The sequence below is a fragment of the Pelodiscus sinensis genome, chromosome 11 (assembly GCF_052426305.1).
Source record: "Pelodiscus sinensis isolate ZL-2025 chromosome 11, ASM5242630v1, whole genome shotgun sequence".
NCBI lineage: Eukaryota > Metazoa > Chordata > Testudines > Trionychidae > Pelodiscus > Pelodiscus sinensis.
Window position 1 is genome coordinate 37,106,063 of NC_143062.1, and position 20,204 is coordinate 37,126,266.

At 42.1% G+C, this 20,204-nt stretch overlaps 2 protein-coding genes across 9 annotated transcripts in view; one reads left to right on the forward strand and one right to left on the reverse strand.

Annotated features, from left to right (window-relative positions):
* Window positions 1–34: 34 nt before the first annotated feature.
* TRNT1 (tRNA nucleotidyl transferase 1) lies at window positions 35–15,108 on the reverse strand. 5 transcript variants are annotated; one of them, XM_075938695.2, is made up of 8 exons: window positions 14,969–15,108; window positions 13,867–14,026; window positions 8,360–8,553; window positions 7,815–7,953; window positions 7,426–7,552; window positions 5,583–5,776; window positions 5,156–5,409; window positions 35–2,221 (listed from the first exon to the last, which is right to left on the reverse strand). In XM_075938695.2, the coding sequence occupies exons 2-8, from the start codon at window positions 14,024–14,026 to the stop codon at window positions 1,976–1,978; spliced, it is 1,314 nt and encodes a 437-aa protein (XP_075794810.2). In that variant the 5' UTR covers window positions 14,969–15,108; the 3' UTR covers window positions 35–1,975. The 5 variants fall into 5 exon arrangements, with proteins under 5 accessions (XP_075794810.2, XP_075794809.2, XP_075794811.2 ...); XM_075938694.2 differs by lacking the exon at window positions 14,969–15,108 and adding an exon at window positions 14,483–14,608; XM_075938696.2 differs by lacking the exon at window positions 14,969–15,108 and adding an exon at window positions 14,183–14,472.
* Window positions 15,109–18,024: 2,916 nt separating this feature from the next.
* The window catches only part of IL5RA (interleukin 5 receptor subunit alpha), a 33,036-nt gene continuing 30,856 nt past the window's right edge, over window positions 18,025–20,204 (forward strand). For 2 of the 4 annotated variants that reach the window (XM_075938693.2, XM_089781235.1), the window contains exons 1-2: window positions 18,025–18,300; window positions 18,963–19,072. The gene's annotated coding sequence lies outside the window, so the exon portion shown is untranslated. The remainder of the gene's footprint in view (window positions 18,301–18,962; window positions 19,073–20,204) is intronic. The other 2 variants (XM_089781236.1, XM_089781237.1) reach the window with 1 other exon arrangement.

Below are 20,204 nucleotides of genomic sequence, written 5' to 3' on the forward strand. Positions count from 1 at the left end.
ACTGCATTAGAATATAGAACTACTAAGAGCAAGCTTTAATGTTTTGTAGAATTTAATAAAATAGTTCATTTAAAATGTTATGCAATCATTTACAAATATGAACATTGATTTTACAGTTTCACATCTTAAATTTTTTCCAAATTCTGTGAAGCAAATGTTGAGTATGCAGTGCATCTGAGGCAGGGACCCCAAACTGACTAAGAACTATAACTGGGCTATTTGATCTGAGGTGTTAAGTAGGTTGCAATTAAAACATGGTGATTGCTTTTAATCACACTACAATCAAAGCAACATGCTTTTGAATCTGCTGCAAATGTGAAGTTTTAAGGATAGGAAGGTTACAGACACCAAACCCTCTCTGTTTCATCCTGAAAAGAGAATTTTGTTACTTCACTGGGTTGCTTTAAGGATTAAATTCAGGTTTATATAGTGTTTTAATTCCTTAGGAAAGGATCTACTTCAGCGCTACATTGTATCACATTTCTTCCCCCTCCCCCCAACAAATTTTTAAAAAAATTAAACACATTGTGCAGGTAGAATGCTGTGATAAGCAAATCAGACTAACAAAATGCAACCAGACTTTTAATAACAAAAACAGCAGACAAGGATTGGTTTGCTCAATTTCTGATCACTGGCCCTATATAGCTACAGAATGTATCATGTTTTCACTGTGTAAATAACTGGAATTCCAACCACCTTCCCTCCAATAATAATTAGATACAGAAAAGTACATGGATACACAGTATGCTGTATAATTGCTCTATTTTACTGCCACCTAAAGTGAGTAGTTTTGTCGTCTGTTTTGTTGAAATAACCCCATTGATTTAAATTCAACTATTCCCTGAAAGGAACTAAAACATAAGTAAGGGCGACAGGAATTAGGCCCTAAGTCAGTTATTTTGGGAGATGTGGGAGTAGTACTGTACTAAATATATTTGTACAGTCAGTTTTTTATCCCCTCAAATGCTAGATGATTTTCCATGCTCATATTTCATTGGAATGTCAGTACATCAAAGAGATCACTACTGTACAAAGTTCAGGTTCATTTTGCACATGGTATGTCAAGTGAAAAACACCCTAACACTTTTGCTCTCTTGGGTAACTGTGATTGTAGGGAAATGCATTACTTCTAACCAATTAGGGGAATAAGAGGTGCTTCTTTTTACTATGACAACATACCTGACACCGGGAGGAGAAAACTGGACCAGCAGCACTGGCTCTGTTCTAGACTTCAATGTTATATGCACAAAAATTAAAATATACTTTTGAAAGAGGGCAGGGGGTTCCAATAAATTTGTACACTTGTAAAATGAGAAACAAGACTGAAAAAATCATAAGACACATAAAAAGTACTTATTCCCAAGTAGATACTTCTTATGATATTGACCTAGACATCTTTTTAATCTACAGTTGATTCTGGAATTAAAATAACTAAAAACTTTAGGAAAACAGGGTTGTTTCACAGGACAGGACATCATTTGTTTGTAAAATGTTCTCTTCAGCAATTCTATCTGATACTCAGCTTTGACTACAAAAAATATTTAGATCTCATTACTTATAGAAGTACAAGACTTCCTCCAGGCAAAAATAATGCATTAAAGAGATTTTTATCTGGAGCTCAGAAGTCATTCACCTTGTTTGTAGCTAAATCAGAATAACAAGAATCCTTGTGTGACCTCTGGGTGCCATTAGAAACATAGAAGATACAAAACCAAAGTATGTACTATTTACCATTTTAACATATCAGAGGTAGGTTTTCAGTCAGATTGGCAGAAATAAAGCCCCACATTACCACATAGCTAAACTCCTGCTTTCAGAGCTTAGTATGAATTTTGAACATGAAACAGTTCCACACCTCAATGTCTAGAACTCAAAAGCAATACTGGCTGGTAACAGCACTATATTTACAACTATTTTGACTCTCCCTGTAACAAGGTAAATACAATTATGTGCATTGCTAAACTATCATCAAATCCTACACCTTTACACAACTTAAGAGTTCTTCTTTATCCATTTGGTAACCACTCTTCTTCCACTGATCCCTTAACTGCTGTAACACTGTTCCAATTTCTTTTCCAGAAGAAATTCCCATTTTTCTTAAATCATGTCCACTGATAGGAAAAGAAGGGACAGACCATTGTTGCATTTCTTTTAGAAGATGCTCTTCTCCTTGGTATTTTAGAAGCTCACAGATCCTGGAATTCATATCTGGTTCCCTAGACTTAAAAACACAAACACACAAGAACTATTAAATGCCAGAAAATAGCTTAGTCTCAGATCCATTCTTATTCAACATGACAAACACACACCACAACTGGTACCCTACTGATACATACATAACATTTACATTTTGGTAGACTCAGATTATGTAGGCGATTAGATGTTGGGAAGCTAACTAAGATTGCCACTTGCAAGATGCATACTGTAGATACCAGACTGACTAAGATAAGAAGTTGAATAAATCAGAACAAACAGTGAAAGTGGTATTTTTCATCCCGAGTTAACCAGTCTTTTATTATTTAGCTTTACAACCTGCTAATTTTGGCTCATCTTTGAAGAATTTCTGGAAACCCAGACAGGGGTAGGCAATATTTTCAATATATAATTGACTAAAAGTGATCCATCTCGAGCTCATCTCGAGCCTAGAGTACTGCAGTGACAGCTTCAGCTGTAACAGAATGGGGAGGGCTGCCTACTTAATAGTATTTCTCAAAAGGAGCATCTTATACCTTTGTTTCAGAGACTGCACTAGCTTCCAGTTAATTTTGTGCACCATTCAAATGGTTGAATTTGATCCATAACGTTTTCCATGATATAGGGTCCCCTGAGATCAACCTTTTTTCTTCGGTGTTAATGCACCAGTAGAGATCAGCTTGGATAGTCTCAACCAAATTAAAAAACTTGCCAGATACATTTGAAAAGAATTGTGCAGCACTGACGAACTTTTGTTTCAGATGATCAAGTCCAACATTTCAAAGCGGGCTGCCTTCAAGTTAGGCTGATAAACCCCATGCAAAAGCTGCTATCTTAAGGAGCTGGGACAGCACAGCACTGCTAAAAATTATATTACTTCTATGGACATACATACATATAGATTTCAGAAGTTTAACACAAAACAATCACACTTGAAAATTTTGGCTTAAGTATTAAAGTGTGATACAGGTGACCATGTGAATGGTAGCTCTGACACTGAGAGGGCCTCAAAATATCAGACCTTGATATTCCACTTTACAAATGCTACAATATAGTAATTAACTCCCTAACAATTCCTTTCTGACCTTTAATCTCCTGTACGATTCCGTATTTCTTCCACCCATATCCAACAGCCTTCCAGGTTTACTCCCAGGCTCTTTCTCTCTTCCCTCAGCTGCTCAGTTACCCCAGATTCCCTCAAAGCCTTTGCTCTTTTTCAGAGGGGTATGAGAAATACATTTCTATATTATAGTATAAATGAACTACCGTATTTTAGTGCATATAACCCATAGGTTATATGCATTTTTACAAACCCTGCCCGCCCCCATGGGGTATACTCCGGTGTGGGGTATACAATATTTTTTCTTCTCACCTGGTGAGTTCCTGCACAGCCTCCAGCCGGGGGAGCGCTCATCCCCCCTGGTTCCTATGCAGCCAAAGAAAGGGGTGGGGGAGCGCTCATCCCCCGGTTCCTGCGCAGCCGCAGGAACGAACGGGATGAACACTTCCCTGCCCGGAAGCTGGAGGCTGCGCAGGAACCGGGGCGTTTAGGCTAGCTAATTCCCCCCTGGCACCATAAATTAGCTAATATACTCCGGCACAGTTTGAAAGAAAAGTTTCATATACCCTGCGGGTTATACTTGTGCGTGGGGTATACAAGATTTTTTCTACTCAATTCGGAAAAACCGTGGGGTATATTCGGGTGCGGGATATATTCGCTAAAATACGGTACTCAAAGTTCTGTATTAATTTGCCTAGTAAGGAATCTATTTGTCAAATATTTCCCAAATCTTTTTTTTTTTTTTGGCTGTACTGTTAGACATATTTGCTGACAGGTATTTTGAAGCATATTACCAAAATAATTGAAATTGGTGTAATTATATTGGGGTTGTTCTGATAAATAAGATATGCAGAATTTTGCAGACTTTTATAATAGTGTGCAGAATTTAGGGATGTTAAAAACTGTGTGTGTCTAATTTTGTTAGCCACCTCAGATATTTTAAATAGAGAAGCAGGGTAAAATATTTTAAATAAATAAATTATATATTAAAAAAATAAAAATAAATAATGTGTAACCATTGCAGTTACACATTTGCAGGCAGGGAGGCAGGCAGGAGCCAGTGTTCACAGGGAGAGGCAGCCACATAGGAGGTAGGTGGCTCCACGGGAGTAAGTGCAGGGAGCCCGTTTGAAAGCTTATTTCTTGTGTGTACTGGCTCCCGCTTGCCCCTCCCATCCCCCATGCTGCTGCCTCTTATCAGAAGGGGGGGGGGAGGAGGTGGCTCCATGGGAGCTGGTTTTTAAGCTGGCTCCTCTGAGTACTGCTCCTGCCTGCCCCCCACCACTATCTCTATCAAAAGCAGCAAGGGGTGCGTTGTGTGTGCATGCACATGTAACTGATAGGATTAACCAATATGCCTAGACTTCAGTTAATTGTGTAAACAAATACACACAAATATCCCTAACAGAATTTTAATTTTTTTAGCACAGAGTTTCCTCAGGAGTAAACTATAATTAACGCTGTATAGCCACATTTCTCAAACTGTGGGTCCCGACCTGCAGGGGGTCATGAGCCTTTGAGGGTGGTTGTGAGCAACTTAGAAGGGGGTTGCAGCAACACAGAGGGGGGTCACAAGCAACTTAGAGCAGGGTCGCGGTATCACAAAGTTTGAGAACCCCTGCTGTATAGCATTTTTCATCCATAAATCTCAAAGTACTTTTTAAAAGTAAGGAAAGTATTATGATCCCTATATTGTAGGTAAGGAAACACTGGTGTGGAGAGAAGTAACTAATTCAAAATCACAAACCAGATCAAGGACATGACTGGGACTAGAACCCCCGAGTCCCAACTCCCTGTTGAAGGTCCTAGGCAGCACAATCCAATGCATCTTTTTTTGTCTGTCTTAAATGAGACCTTTGAGTTTAATAAAAGAAATAAAATAGCTACGTGAAACACACTTACATCTATAATGAATTCTTGATATGGTTTAAGTGGTTCTGGACTATCTGTAGCTTTGATTAAGTCTCTTCTATGCTTCATTATAAAAAGGCCAAGGTTCTTCTCTTCTTTTGAGATTTTCAGCCTCAAATCGAGTTTTATGACATCATCCTGCACCTTGAACAGTGATGTTAGAACGGTCATTGGTTTTGGAAACAGATTCTGAACATTTTTACTGACTCTGTCAAATTCCTCTAAATTCCCATTAACAGGTAATCCTGAAGGGGGACACACAAAAAGCATCATGAAATACTGTTACAAAAGGAACTATCAAATCACCAGAAGAAATGGTCTAATCAGGTACTGCACAAACACATATAACTATGGAGACTAGTACCATCTTAATATGCTGTTCTGCAGTTATTCTTATGCAACACCCATTGTACTTTACCTATATAATGAGCAACATCAAGCTCATACATAAGTCGAACCAAATGATTTACGTGGTTTCCAACAAGAATTTTTTTCAGTTCCACCCAAATTCTCTCTCCTGATATTCCAGCCAAACCTTTGGCATTTTTCTTAATTGCTTCCAGAGTATTAGATTCATGGTCACCAGGCTTTTCTGCTACTCTTCCATAAAACCTACAAAATAAAAATTCTAAATCTTATTACAATTGATGATTCTCCTGTTTATTACTTCTCAAAGAATTACCTTAGGCAATATTTAAACTGTCCTAATCTCAAAGTATTCACAGAGTATTAAAGTGCAACTAAACTTACATAATTAGAACTTCTATAGTGCTTTATATCCATTTATATCAAAGTACATTGCATTTTCAAAGGAACCATCATACTACAGATGAAATGGTGGCGCAGTTGCAAAAGGTCTCTCAGAAAGTTGGTGCAGAACTTCGGATAGAACTAGTCTTAGGACCTGATTTTCAAAAGCACCTAAGCAGACTAGATGCGTAAGATGAGTCAGACACCTAATCTGTTTATGCACTTTTGAAAATTCCAGTAGGTGCCTACTTGTATCTTTAGATGGCTACATACATTTAAAAATCTAGCCCTCAACTGCTATGACCTATTACCACAGTAAGCCAAGAAATTTCTAAGGATTATCCAATTTTGTCTTCTTAATACCTTTTTCCATGCATGTTCTCAGACAACATGTCATTCATAAACAATTCCACTCTTACTTCTCCTGAAACAAATGCTAAAACTTCCCATTCCTCAATAGAAGAATCACACACCTATCACAGCCACTAACTTTCCCAGCTACTGCAGTGTACTCTGCACATCTGCTACCAAATCAGTGGCATTCACAAAAGAAAATCAAATTTATTGCTGAAAATTTCTAGGCATGGTAACATTAGGTCCATTGAGAGAGCACAGAGTAACAAGTAAATTGAGTTTCATGTTATCAATTAATTTCATATTTCTAAATGTGATATGGATACTAAATTTCATTGAATCAACTAATTGACTAGTAAATGGATTTTCCATTAATTGGTTGATAAGCAGGGGAGCCACAGCGGGGTTAGCTCCTGACCCCAGGAGCTAACCCTGCTGTAGCTCTGCCTTTTAAATGTATTAAGAACCAGAAAAGGCTCAAGCACAGCGGGAGGGAACCAGCACAAGCCAGGCCAGCTGATTTCCGGCTAGCGCCGGGTCCCCCTGCTGTATACCAGTCTTAAAATGTAGGCTCTTAATAGGTTTAAAAAGCAGAGGTGCAGCTGATTCCCAGCCTGCGCCCAATACCTACTACCCCCACTGCCTCCCCTGCCCTCTGCGGAAACTGTGCTGGAGGGGTGGAGCGGGGAGACAGCTTTTAAGCCAACTCCCCCTAGCACTAGCTCCTGCTCTTCTTGCCTCGAATAGAGGCAGCAAAGGGGGAGCAACTACTTGAGGGACTACTTGACTATCCAATAAGCTTTTGCTTATTGGATAGTAGACCAGTTGCTTACATCCCTAAAATGTAACCTAGTCATGTTTCTCCATCTACATTTTTGTTAACAACTGGGACATGAGGCTATAGAAAACCTTAATGTGGCAAGGCCTATTTTCCTGTTTTTCTCTGAAGAGGGACAATGATTACGAAAATCACATTTAGTTCTTGATTTTCAGCACCTTACCGAGAACAAGGCACTATATGAGCTTGGATTGTGTGTTTTTCATGATGCACTAAGTTTCTATTTTTGCAACTAGCTGTGGAATGTAGTGTCCTTGTGAAGATTTTGTTGAAAATAATGTTAATCATTTCTTTATTTAGAAAAGCAAAATGATACTACCTGAAATATCTCAGTATTCGTAAATAATCCTCTTGTATTCTCTGGTTTGCGTGTCCAACAAATCTGACTCTCTTGTTTTTCAAATCTTCATAACCTTTGAAATAATCAAAAAGCGTGCCATCCAAACCTAGTACAGAAAAAGTGTTATACACTTAGTTTTAACAAGATACTCTATTACTAGGTAGATGAAGAAAATGTTTGAGACAGAAGACATGAAGGCTAAGATGTCTTCTGATTTGTCAGATCTCCCCTATGTGAGCAACTTCCAGTTTAGATAGGGGAATTACATAGGAATAAGTGGAGGTTGATTGTGGCTTTGGTTGAAGGCTAGATAAAACATAATCTTTGCATTAAGACAGAAACTGTATTTTATTTTTGGAATCATGTACCTAAAAACATAGAATTGATTGTAAGATCTCTTCTTTCAGCATCTTGTTCCCAGTCAGTTGTGAATTCCACCTCTGCATGTCGTCCATCAGTGACTACATCAATTCTAAGTGTGGTAATTTCAAAGTTCTGTTCATGGAGCTGTAATTCACACAATACTTTGTTTTATCTTCAAACACAATAGCGAAAAGGATGTACAAGAGTTAAATGTTTCTTTGTGCATATCCAGCATATAAACAGATATATAATGAATTTGATGAACAGAAAAATTAGAAAATGTTCATTGCCTTTAAACCAGCTGAGGTTTCATTTTTAACTGTCTGATGCTACTTGGGGTACTATACTTTTGTTCACAAAACCAAGTCAAATCTTGGAAGAAATAATTGCAATGCGTTCTTTGGGTAAGATCAAACATAGTAGCAGTTTACTATTGGATAAGTCCTGTACTGGGTGCAATATATCCTGCTTTTATACAGGGAGGGACAACTAACAGATCTTTCCTTACTACTAAGAGCCAACATAATTCATAAACAAAGTTTGTGATTACCCGGGCAGTAATTGTTCCATGTTTTTCTCCTCTGTTATTGATCATACGAATACCAGCAGACTGGAACATTTCCTTCATCTGAGTAGGTGTAGCAGTGGTGGCAAAGTCCACATCTTGTGGTTTCATTCCACTTAATAAATCTCTGACAGCACCTCCAGCTATTCTTAATTCATACTTTTCCTTTTCAAATAACTCTGGCAGGGGGAAAAAAAATCAGGGTAAAAATTGTTTTCTTTTAAAAATGTAATATCCATCTTAAACCAGCTGTAGATTTGGCTCACACGTAAAGGTGATCAGTTAAGTAAATTCATGTTTGAATTTATGATATGGCATATACACATTTGAAAATCTAGCCAAGTAGACCATGTTAACAGAGGCTTTTTTGGGGCATAAAATACAAACAGAGACAATATAGACCCTGTGCATTCAGCAAATAAATACAGGTTGAACCTCTCTTGTCCAGAACTCTCTGGTTCAGCAACATGCCTGGTCCAGGAGGACCATGGATGTTGCTGAACCAGAGAGCCCCTGGACCAGCAGGTTGAGTGGCCACAGGGTTGGCACAAACAGAAGCTGCGGTGACCCTAGGATAACAGAGCCCAGCAGCCCCAAGGAGCGGAACCCTAGTGGTCCCAGAGCCCAGCAGTACCAAGGAGCGGATCCCTGGTGGCCTCAGAGCCGCAGCAGCCCCGGTGGCCCCAGAGCCGCAGCAGCCCCAGCATCTTGGAGCTGTGGCAGTGTAGGTGCCTGAGAGCTGCGGCTGTCCCAGTGACCGTGGGGCTGCAGAGCTGTGGCGGCTCTGGGACAGCAGAGTCCCACCGGTCCCTGGACACTGAAGCCATGGTAGCCCTGGGGCGAGCAGAGCTGCGGTGGCATGGAATGGCTAGCAGAGCTGGTGGCCCGGGGACAAGGGAGCTGCACTAGGTCTACTGAAAGATCCCAGGAGAGCCCAAAGTCCTGTCAGTAGAGGGATGGAATTGACCTGTCCTGGTTCAGCAAACTCCTTCATTCAGGACTAGTCAGGTCCTGAGCGTGCCAAACCAGGGAGGTCCAACCTGTATTTAGGGTACTGTAATTTGGATATGGTTATACTTGCTATCAAGCCTGAATAACACCACTGGAAACGTAAAGAAGAAGAACTGTGCAAGTGCCTGAAAAAACACACATCTACCATTGGGTCTGTGTGAATTTAAAACACGTGAACAACAGTATAAAGTAATGATACTCAGCCCTCGCTGATTCAGGAGCCAAATTTACAAACAACATTACCCAAAAGAGCCAAAGCTGTGTGAACTGTTCCACAGAAGATGAAGAAATGCCCCTATTGCCTTAAAGAACTAAAATAACTAGTCAGAGTTAGTTTGCTGCCTTCAGCCACTTCTTGACAAATTATGAGCTGCACTATCTTCTTTGCTATATATTCTTTTTTAAACCAGTGGCAAATGTGACAATCATTAGTATAAATTCCAAAGTACATCTCTCTGTTGTCTTATTATTTTACCGAAAAGGGGCAACTTCCTCATTTAATTACCAAAAGTGGCTCCTGCAAGCCTTGCAGTACTTTTATTTCAGAACATCTGCAAGATTCTTGTGTTAAAAACCAAATAGGTATCTTCTCTCAGGCAGTAAGTTAATTTTACTAGAATTATATATATATATATTATATATTACAATAGGTTTTCAAAAAGACTCCCTTCAAAGTTGAGAGGTATGGTCAGTACACTACTATCACACTTCTTCAAGTGACATTATAATTTACCAAATATTATTACTGTGCAGTTTTCACAACCTCTAAAATTTTCTTCTTTAGAAATTTACTGATGCAATAACATCGAAATTTGCTACATATTAATTCAAGATCAAATGCAATACTCTAGTTCAATGTATCAAATTCAGTTATTCCAACCCAAGCTTAAAAGAAAAACTCAGACTCAAGAAGTAAGATTTGTTTTAAACTAAAAATAAGAGAGCACTAACAGTGTATTATATATAAACATGTATTAAAAATGTATTAAAATGTCACAACTTGCTAAAGCAGGGGTTCCCAAACTTTTTGACATGGGGACCAGTAAATCGATTCACGAGCTTTCGGAGGACCAGTAACATTCATTTGCATATTTGTATATTCATTAAGCAAATTACAAATATGCAAATATGGTGGTTTTGGTCCTCCCAAAGCCCCCAGAGCCAGCTTTAGCAAAGCTTTTGATATGGCCACCCACAATATTCTTACCAGCAAGTTAAGAGAATATGGATTGGAAAAATGGACTGTAATCCAATAAAATCCTGCACCACTACATCATGTATTGAAAAGAGGCTCATTTATTTACAGAAAGCTGACAACATCTTTGGAATTTTTTATCCATATTCTCATTCCAGATGGTGAATGCACCAGGTTCTCTCCATTCTGACACATTATAGTGCCTTTAAACCTCACTGTCAGCAGTGGGGATATTTAAAAGGCACTGCTTTTAAATTTTTAATTTAGGCTGTACGTGCGCCCTGAACTGTCCTGCTCACCGCTGGCTGATTCTTACACGCCCCCCCCCCCCCCCCCCCCGGCTGTCCCCGCCAGCCGATTCTCTCCCGATCTCTCCTGGCAAGTCCTGCTGCCCCCACGAGCTGGCTCCCCCCGCACCTGCGATCTCCCCTGGTTCAGCCCCACTGCTCCTGCCCCCCCCAGCCAGCCCTGCTTCTGCCAGCCGGTCCCCCCTGCCCCACCCTCCGCGATTTCCCCTGGCCAGCCCACTGTCGTCCCCCCACCCCCTTCCGGCCAGCCCTGCTTCTGCCAGCCAGTTCCCCAGCCAGCCCCGCGGTATCCCCTAGCCAGCCTCACTGCCCCCGCAAGCAGGTTCCCACTCCCGCGATCTCCCCAGGCCAGCCCCACCGCTCCCACCCCCCCGGCCAGCCCTGCCTCTGCCAGCTGGTTCTCCCCGCACGCACGATCTCCCCTGGCCAGCCCCACCACTCCCGCCCCCCGGCCAGCCCTGCTTCTGCCAGCCAGTTCCCGCCCCGCGATCTTCCCCGGCCAGCCCTGCCCCGCGATCTCCCTCAGCCAGTTTCACTGTCCCCGCCCGCCGGTTCCCACCCCCGCGATCTCCCCTGGCCAGCCCTGCTTCCGCCACCCGGTTCCCCTCCCTATCTCCCCTGGGCACCTCCACTGCCCCGACCCTGCTTCCCTGTGGCCCATATCCAACCTCTCCACCCCCCTCCACAGCCAGCAATAAGAGCTCACCTGGTAACCCTCACTATGCCTCTGCCAGGAGTCTGAAACATACGGCTGCATCCGCCCAGCCCGGCTGAGGGCTTGGGGAACCCAGCGCTGCACGGACAGTCCGGGAGCCCAGAACACCCTGGCAGCCATGCCGAGGCCCGGTATTTTTTTCCCGTGGCCCGGTACCGGGCCACGGCCCATAGTTTGGGAAATGTTGTGCTAAAGCAAAACAGTGGGTTTTTTAGACCACTTCATGTAAAAGAAGAAACAGGCGTACATAATAATTTAGGTACAAAATTACGGCCGTTCTTACGCTCTTAGTTTTCGGCCATCTTCAGTGACAAAATCACTTTAGATCCCAACTGCCTACCATTTCATAAATCACCATCAGTAAGAAACCTTCTGTCCAAAGGTAACTTCATGCATGAAGCAGGGATGTTAAATTTAGATTAATGGGCTAATCGAATAGTCTATGCAATTTGCATCGACTATTCGATTGGTCATAAGGGTGCCTCCGCCTTTGAAGTGTAGCAACAACCCTGGGGCCATTGCTACACTTTAAAGGTGAAAGCGCTGTGGGGAGCATGGGGCCAGTCGGGGACTCAAGCAGCCCCCCGCAACATTTCAACGCAGCAGCACCACGTGGAGCCTGGGGTCAGCTGGGGACTGGGTTCCACACAGTGCTGCCACTTTGAAACTCCACGTGCAGCTTGGATCAGCTGGGGACCCTGGGCTGCATGCGACATTTCAAAGCAGCAGCGCTGCATGGAGCTCAGGGTCTGGCCATAGGCTACACGCAGTGGTGCTGCTGCTTTAAAGGACCCTCTCCTCTACTCCCCTTTGCTGCCTCTTTCTTATAGAGGCATCAAGGGGAGGGGACTGACTAGCTAGTTCATATCCCTAGCATACAGCCCCCATAATCTACAGATTATCAATTTTGGATAATTTAGCAAAGATATTGCCTATAATCTGAAGACAAAGGGGCTGCCAAGGAGCAATTTGGAAGATGGCAATGATCAAAATAAAAGAACCCAGCTTGACTGTGACAGCCCAGGGTTTGTGCAGATGAGGGGAAAAAAATACGTACATACATACATACATACAAACACATATATATATATATATATATATATATATATATATATATTTATATATATATATATATGTGAATCACAGTAAATTACGACTGGAAGGGAGATCATCTAGTCCAGTCCCTCGTACTGAGACAGAACTATGTATTATCTAGAGACCATTCCGAACAGGGTTTAAATTAACCATTGATGACAGATCCCACAGCCACCCTAGGTCATTTGTTCCAGTGCATAACTACCTGGACAATTGGAAAGTTTTTCCTAGATGTCTAATCTAAATCTCCCTTACTGCAATTTAAATGATTATTTCTTGCCATGTCCTCCTGGGTTAAGGAGAACAATTTATCACTCTCCTCTTTATAATGCCAGTCTTAAATTGTGTATACAGTTATGCCATCTTTCCTTTCAGTCTTCTCTTCTCCAAACTAAATGCACTAACGTTTTTCAATCATTCCTCACAGATCACATTTAATCATTTTAGTTGCTCTGTTCTGGAATTTCTCCAATATGTCTACTTCCTTCGGCAAGTGTGGTGCCCTGAACTGGACACAATTCACCAGTTAAGGCTTTAACAGTGATGAATACAGTAAATAAAAAATTACTTCTCATGTTCTGAATTCTGTCGGTAAAATCTAAGACTAGATCCTACAAACAATTTTGGGACTTTACGCATTGATTTCTGACACTGTGCCCTGAGGTTGGTACTCACAGTCTTGTGCTTCTGCAAGGCAACCTGATACAGAACAATAGCTGCACGTTGCGTGGTGTGATTCCACCTTACATTTTCTGAGCTCATTTGTGACGGAATAAGAGTTTATGGAATGAATACGGAACAATTCACACAGTCATTTTTACAGTTAAATGAAAGCATACAGCATGCAGTACACACCTCTCTACATCCAGGCCTAGACAACTCAGAGAGAGCACTCTGATGGATATGTACTTCCACTGGTGAGAAATACCCTTGTGCCCACACACAGCGATTACTCAAAGCATGATATGCCAACACAAGGCTGAGATAAATTTCCCTTTGCATTAGGCTCATCTATTGGGTGGCAGCATGGACCCCCCTTCCCCCAACTTCCGATCCGCGCTGACAGCGCTCCTCGCTACTGAGCAACAGTGTTGGGTCTGAATTCCGCTGCCAGGGGGGGACTGGAGCAGGAGTCACCGCCCGGGATGGCGCGGGGAGGGGCGCTCACCTGCCACACTCTTCAGCCCTGGGGTGAAGAGAGACTGGAAATCGGGAGACTCCAGCTTCATGGTGACCAAGCGCCGCCCCCGGCTCTGGGCCCCGCTGCGGCTGAGGGGGAGGAGGCGGCGGCCGGCTCTGCAGCGCTGCAGGAACCGCTCCCACCACATCTGCAGAGAAGGAGCGCGCCAGTCAGCGGGGAGGGGGCCGGTTCGCTTCTCTGCGGAGCCGCTGCGAGGGGAAGGGGCAGGCTCCGCAGGGCGACGCCAACGGCAGCCTCGGCCCGACCGGCGGGCACCACCCCCTTCGCAGAGGGAAGCTCAGACCCGCGGACGCCGGCCCGGCCACGGCAGGGAGCGCGTCCCGCTTGCGACGCCCAGGCCAGAACACCGGCGCCTCTGCTCGACAGCGGATCCGGATCGAGAGCGTCCACACGCCCCGCCGCTCCGGATCGGGACCGGCGGGCAGGGCGGCTGCGGCGGGGCCAGGAACCGAACCCCGCTCCCCTGGCGCCCCCCACAGCCACCCCGGCCCCGCTCTGGGGGGAAGGCTCGGCCCCGGGCAAACACCGCCGGGCGCGCGGCCCCCCCAGAGCCAGTCCCGGCCCGGCCGGCGGTTGGCCTTACCCAGCCTGCCGAGCTCCCGCGCGCCGCCCAAACCGCCGCTTCCGGGAAGAAGCGCGCGTGAGCGCTGAGCGCCGCGAGAGCAGGGCGGAGCCACTCGCGGGGCAGGAGGAGGACGGCTCCGCGCCCCCTGCCGGCCTCTGGGGGAGGTGCGGGCCGAGACTCCCATGCAATCCCCTGCTTGGGACATTATGACAAAGAGCACGTACTGCAAATCTCACAGTGAGCCCATTGGAACTGGCCAGGCTGCTGCTGAGTTGTAGGCAGGAGGACTATTCTGTGGTAGGACTTGGGGCTAGAACTCCAGCTAGAGCTGCCTTATTACACCCTAACAAGATGGTTTATTAGATGATGAGCGTCTGGCCCACGAAAGCTCATCATCTAATAAACCATCTTGTTAGTCTTTAAAGTGCTACATTGTCCTGCATTTTGCTTCAGCTACCCCAGACTAACACGGCTACATTTCTATCACTTATTACACCCTCTTACCTTGAGTGGGGCTCTGCCTGGAGAGAGAGATGTATTTCCATGGATCAAATTTGAGATGTCCCGAGTCTTTTGATTTCATTAGAGCCCATGGAAAACAGAGGTGCTGTGTGCAGCAACAGTTGTAAAAACAGACATGTCTAAATGCATTATGGATATAAATAAAACAGAACATATTTCAACTGTTAATTGTAAGCTCTTTGGGGCAGGGACTGCCTCCTACTATAGGTGTGTGTGTCAAAATTGGACTTGAATCTCAGTCGGGGTCTGGATTGGTGCTGAACATAATAGTATTTGCCATGATATATATATGTCATATAAAAACAAAATACTGCTGCTGGAAGACTGCAACATAACACTACTTTATTGCTCAGAATTCTAAGCAGTACACACAAGCACTCAAAAATACACACACAAAACTGGTGATCCTCTTAAACAGAAAGGCATAAGGCGCCCCACCCCACTTAGAGCGGACTCTCTGCAGACTCTCTAGTGAGAAAGACACACATCACATACTCATCTATAGTGCCCACTAGCCTGCAAGTAGGACCAGTAAACCCTTACCAATTAAAATGACAGCATCTTATTTTAATACAGTTTTCAATACACCATACACCTAATACTCCATACACCATGCACCAAATACAAACAGGTCTGCGGTGGGTGGGGGCAAATGGGGCAGTTGCCCTAGGATCCAGCATTTTAAAAAGGTGGAGGGGAGCTGCTGCTGTGAGCACTTTAAATTGCTGCCAGAGCTCTGTGTGGTGCAATCTGGATGGTGCTGAGAGCTGACTGCCCCTACCCTCGCACCGTCCCCCTCCTTCTGCCTAAGGCCACATCCCTTCCAAGGAACCCAGAGCTGAGTTCCCCACCTTCCATGTCCAGCCCTGAATATGAATAATAAAATAACAGAAGCCAGAAGTTCCCTGTGTTCTAATCTCAGCTGTTAGTAACTGGCCTAGGAGAAGTCACCTAACCTCTCTGTTCAGATACTAATTAATCCTCTAAACTATATTGTATGGTAGGTAATATGCAGATGGAAAAACTGAGGCAAAGTTTTAAAAATATAAACATTCCAACAGCTTTATATAATTACCTAAACCGCGGGGACAGGTATATTAAAAATACCATAAAAGATATATAAGCACTTACTTGAGGTCTTTAAAATTAAAAATCAGGGGGGTTGGTTTTTTTTTTTACAAAGTACCTCATAAAAGAGCATAACAAGGTATCTGGTCTTTTCAATTCAGAGTTCATAAATTCATGGATTCATTTCCTGTTGTTAGCCAAGTAATTTTCCAGTGTACTCCTTACCTTTGCTCTCATGAGCAAGGGGTCACTTGAAAATAATGGTTAGTAATTTTAATATAAAACAAAATACTTCTTCATACTGTTTATAGTCAGTGAGCTGAATTCACTAATACAGAAGGTCAGGACATTATATGCTGCCTTTGGCTTTAAAAAAATCACCTGGATAATATTGTGACCAGAAAAAATATATACAGCTTCAAAGGTAATGTTACAAGTCCATTGAAGTTGATACTCCAGGTATTAGATGATTAACTCAGGGTCAGAATTGTCCAATGATTGTCCATAATCAATTTGGGAAGATGCTGATGTTGGTCCATCCTCTGGCATGTTTAAGATAATCACAAAGGAAAGTACTACAGAGGTTTGCTTAATACAAACTCTGACCCAGATTGTTTCTTATTCACTGAACTAGCATAATGCAAACATTTGGACTTCTGGCAAATATAGCATCTGACCTCCTTCTTAAGGTGAGCACAGTAGGAAATGCTTCCCTTGTGCAGCAGGCTACAGGTGCTCCTGAGAACAGCTACAGACAGGTTAAATACTCATATGGTAAAGGAAAAATCACGCAAGTATCAAGGATTGAGAAAATGAGATTTTAATAAAATATAAATGAATAACCAGGGAAAACATCACACACAAGAGAAAGGAACAGCAATGTCATGACTTCAGCTACTTAGTGAAAAAAAAACCCAACCAAACAAACCATGATAACAAAAGAAACAAACTGTATATTTAATAAATAATTATAATGAATTTATAATTGCATTCAGTAAAAAATTCCCATAAATAAATACAAGTTCATACTAATCTTCAGGCAGCTGTTGAACTAGGAGAACACTATTTTAAATCTTCATTTGAAGAAGTGAGTTGTGCCCACGAAAGCTCATGATACCATCTACGTGTTTTATTAGTCTTTAAGGTGCTACTAGACTATTTGTTGTTTATTAAGTTTTTCCTGTTACAGACTAACTCGGCTACTCCTCTGAAAATTTCAAGCAAAGTAAGTTGACACATTAGCATTTTGTCACTGCAGGTATTCTCTGTTAGTTCAATGGAAGGATTCTGTTATCAACCTATGCACATTTACACTGGGGAAAGGTGGCCTGAGAGGTGTGAATTTTTCATGCCTCAGAATGCCAATTTAATTTTTAAGTGTAGACCTGGCTGATGTGACATAGCTATGAAGGCGTTTTTCTGCCAATGCAGGAAAATCATCTCTACAAGTACTATGAGCTATGGCAACAGAAGTATTCTGCTGTTAATGTAGCTGCATCTATACAGAGGTGGTCTTGCAACATAGCTATGCCTGTACTTGTTTTAAATGCAGGCTGACCCTAAAACTAGGCTCCTTTTTACTCCTTTACAGAAACCTTTAATTGATAAGGACAGAATTGCATTCCCTATTAATCAGTTCTCCAAATATGTTTTTCCTTTGCCTCTTAATTTCTCACTTTCTCTGCTATAACTTTTAATTGTCACTTTGTGCCAGCATTCTTTAATCCTGTAGAGCATTTGGGGATGCAGTTTGTATGAAAGACAAAAATCATTGTGGTGCATAGTATCATATTGCTCTACTCCACATTATTGATAGACCCACCATAGTAGGGTATATAGTTAAATCAATATAGGTAGAACTACAAACATTTCACTGATTAAGAAAGCTCTTCATTCTGTGGTTATAGGCACAGTTCCTTTTTTTTTTTTTTTTTTGCACCCTCGTCTACTTAGTCATCTGTCATCATTGCTAACGTACCTCTCAGAGTTGCATTTAAACACAGAGCAGAGTTATAAAAGAAACATAGAGAAAGCTTCCCAGAAGGCAGTTTATAGAAACAGAGCAAAGAGACTGAAGTGAACCCTTGGGATTCTGCGGGGAACCTCAAGGTACATTTTTGGAGGAGTGCAAGAGTAACCCTTTTACAGATCCCCTTGTCTTCTCTGCACTGGTAAATGAGCATCTGGAATCTGCTTCCAGTCAGTAAACTCCTAGACAATGGTCTAGACTGCAGATGTGCTAATAAGTAAGAAAAACCATAATTTCTAACAGATGTTCTCTGCAACCTTGGCTTTTTTCCTTTTTTTTTTTTAAGATGGAAGGTAGTATTTATCATCTTCTACAGTATTTACTTTATACCATACACAATCAAAATGTATTTACCTGTTATTTCACTGTGAATATTTATTGTGGTTATTAGTGAATAGGCACTTAATGCTATTGTAGATATCTAATCAGTTTGTCTAATTATTTTAAATGATATTTTGTTTGATTAGGGAGACAAGAGGGGTGAGATAATATCTTTTATTGGACCAACTTCTGTCTGAGAGTGAGACAAGTTTGGAGGTACACAGAGGTCTTCCTCAAGTTTGGGAAAGGGACAACCAGGGTTACAGCAAAATGCAAGGAGGAAAGGCTTGCTTAGCATAAATAGCACATAGTATAAAGGACCATTCAAAATCGAGTGGCCCGCTAACACCAATTTTACCTCACCCACCTTGTCTCTGAAATATTCTGGGATCAACATTGCTACAACTACATGGCATACATTTTTGTTCGATTGCATTTTACGTAATTTAATGTACGACCCTGCCAGTAGGTGATGAAGTACAATAGGAAATATATCTAAAAAGTTAGTAATCATGTGAGTATGGAAATGACTCCTTACAAGTTTTAATTTGTCTGTAGTGGGACAATGGAAAAATGAAGTATGAAATAAGAAAAGAAATGAGGAAGGAAAAGATTTGGAGCTAAAACAACATGGATTCAAGGAGAAAACAACATAAGATTCAGTCAAGGTAAACAGATCTGGATTATTATCATATTTTTCTCCAACTGTTCAAATAGGGAAATAGAGATTCCAGGAATCTTAGGGCATGTCTACACTTAAAATGCTGCTCGTGACAACTGCATCAGTATCACTGGGTCACTAATAAAAACACCATAAGATGATGGGAGAACACTCTCCTGTCAGTTTAGTTAATCCATCTCTGGGAGAGGGGCTAGCTATGTCAATGGGATATATCACTCTCTATACCAGTGCTTTGGTTGGTGTAACTACCTGCACAGGGGTTTGGCTTATTCATTTTCCTGAACAATGTAATTATATACCATAATAATTCTGTAGTGCAGACCAGGGCTTAGTGTCCTTCGGTCCTAGGGAAAGTACCTGGTGGAAGAATAATGGAATGACTTCAAATGACTTCAGTAGGTTTTGGATCAAGCTTGAAGTCCATTACAAATGGTATACACAGGGATTACTCACAAACAAAACAGCAGCCACACTGCACCATCCCATAAAGAACCTTTATTTTAAAGAGGGGATGTGCAGACACACATTTACATGATGTTCAAGGAGGATCTGGAAAGAAAAGAAAATCACTAAGAAAGTTGCCAGTTGACACAAAAATTGGGGGAAATGGAAACTAACAGAGCACGGCTCTGCGATTCAGTGTGATTTGGATCGTTTGATGAACAGGGCACAAACAAACAATATACATTTTAGTACAGTGAATGTCAATCAGTACACCTGGGAACAAAGAATGTAGACTGCAGTTACAGGATGGGGTGGGGATTCTCTCTTGGGAAGCAGCAACTCTGAAAAAGATTTAGGGGTCATGGTGGATAAGTAGCTGAACATGAGTTCCCCAATCGCTTGACTCCAAGATAAAAATTTACAAACATGAGTGTTAGGCATCTGAATCCATCGTTTGGCTACTATATAGATGGTTTGATTTGCAGGACTCCTGAATGCTAGCAGCCTCCATCCAAGTCAGCCTTCTGAAATTACTGGTCAGTATAGGGTGCGTCTACACTGCACCATAGCTCAAAATAAGATACACAATTTGGTCTATGCAAATTGCATCTCTTATTTTAATCGTATTTCAAAATAGCTTATTTCATAATTTGACGTTGTCTGCATAGTGCCAG

Excerpts from the sequence above, each read along its gene's own strand:
- TRNT1 (XM_075938695.2), bottom strand. The coding sequence starts at position 14,026 with ATGTGGTGGGAGCGGTTCCTGCAGCGCTGCAGAGCCGGCCGCCGCCTC. Across the intron at positions 7,553-7,814 it reads AATCAATTCTATGTTTTTAG|GTTTGGATGGCACGCTTTTT; the intron begins GTACATGATTCC and ends TTTCTGTACTAG. Across the intron at positions 5,777-7,425 it reads CGAATACTGAGATATTTCAG|GTTTTATGGAAGAGTAGCAG; the intron begins GTAGTATCATTT and ends TTTATTTTGTAG.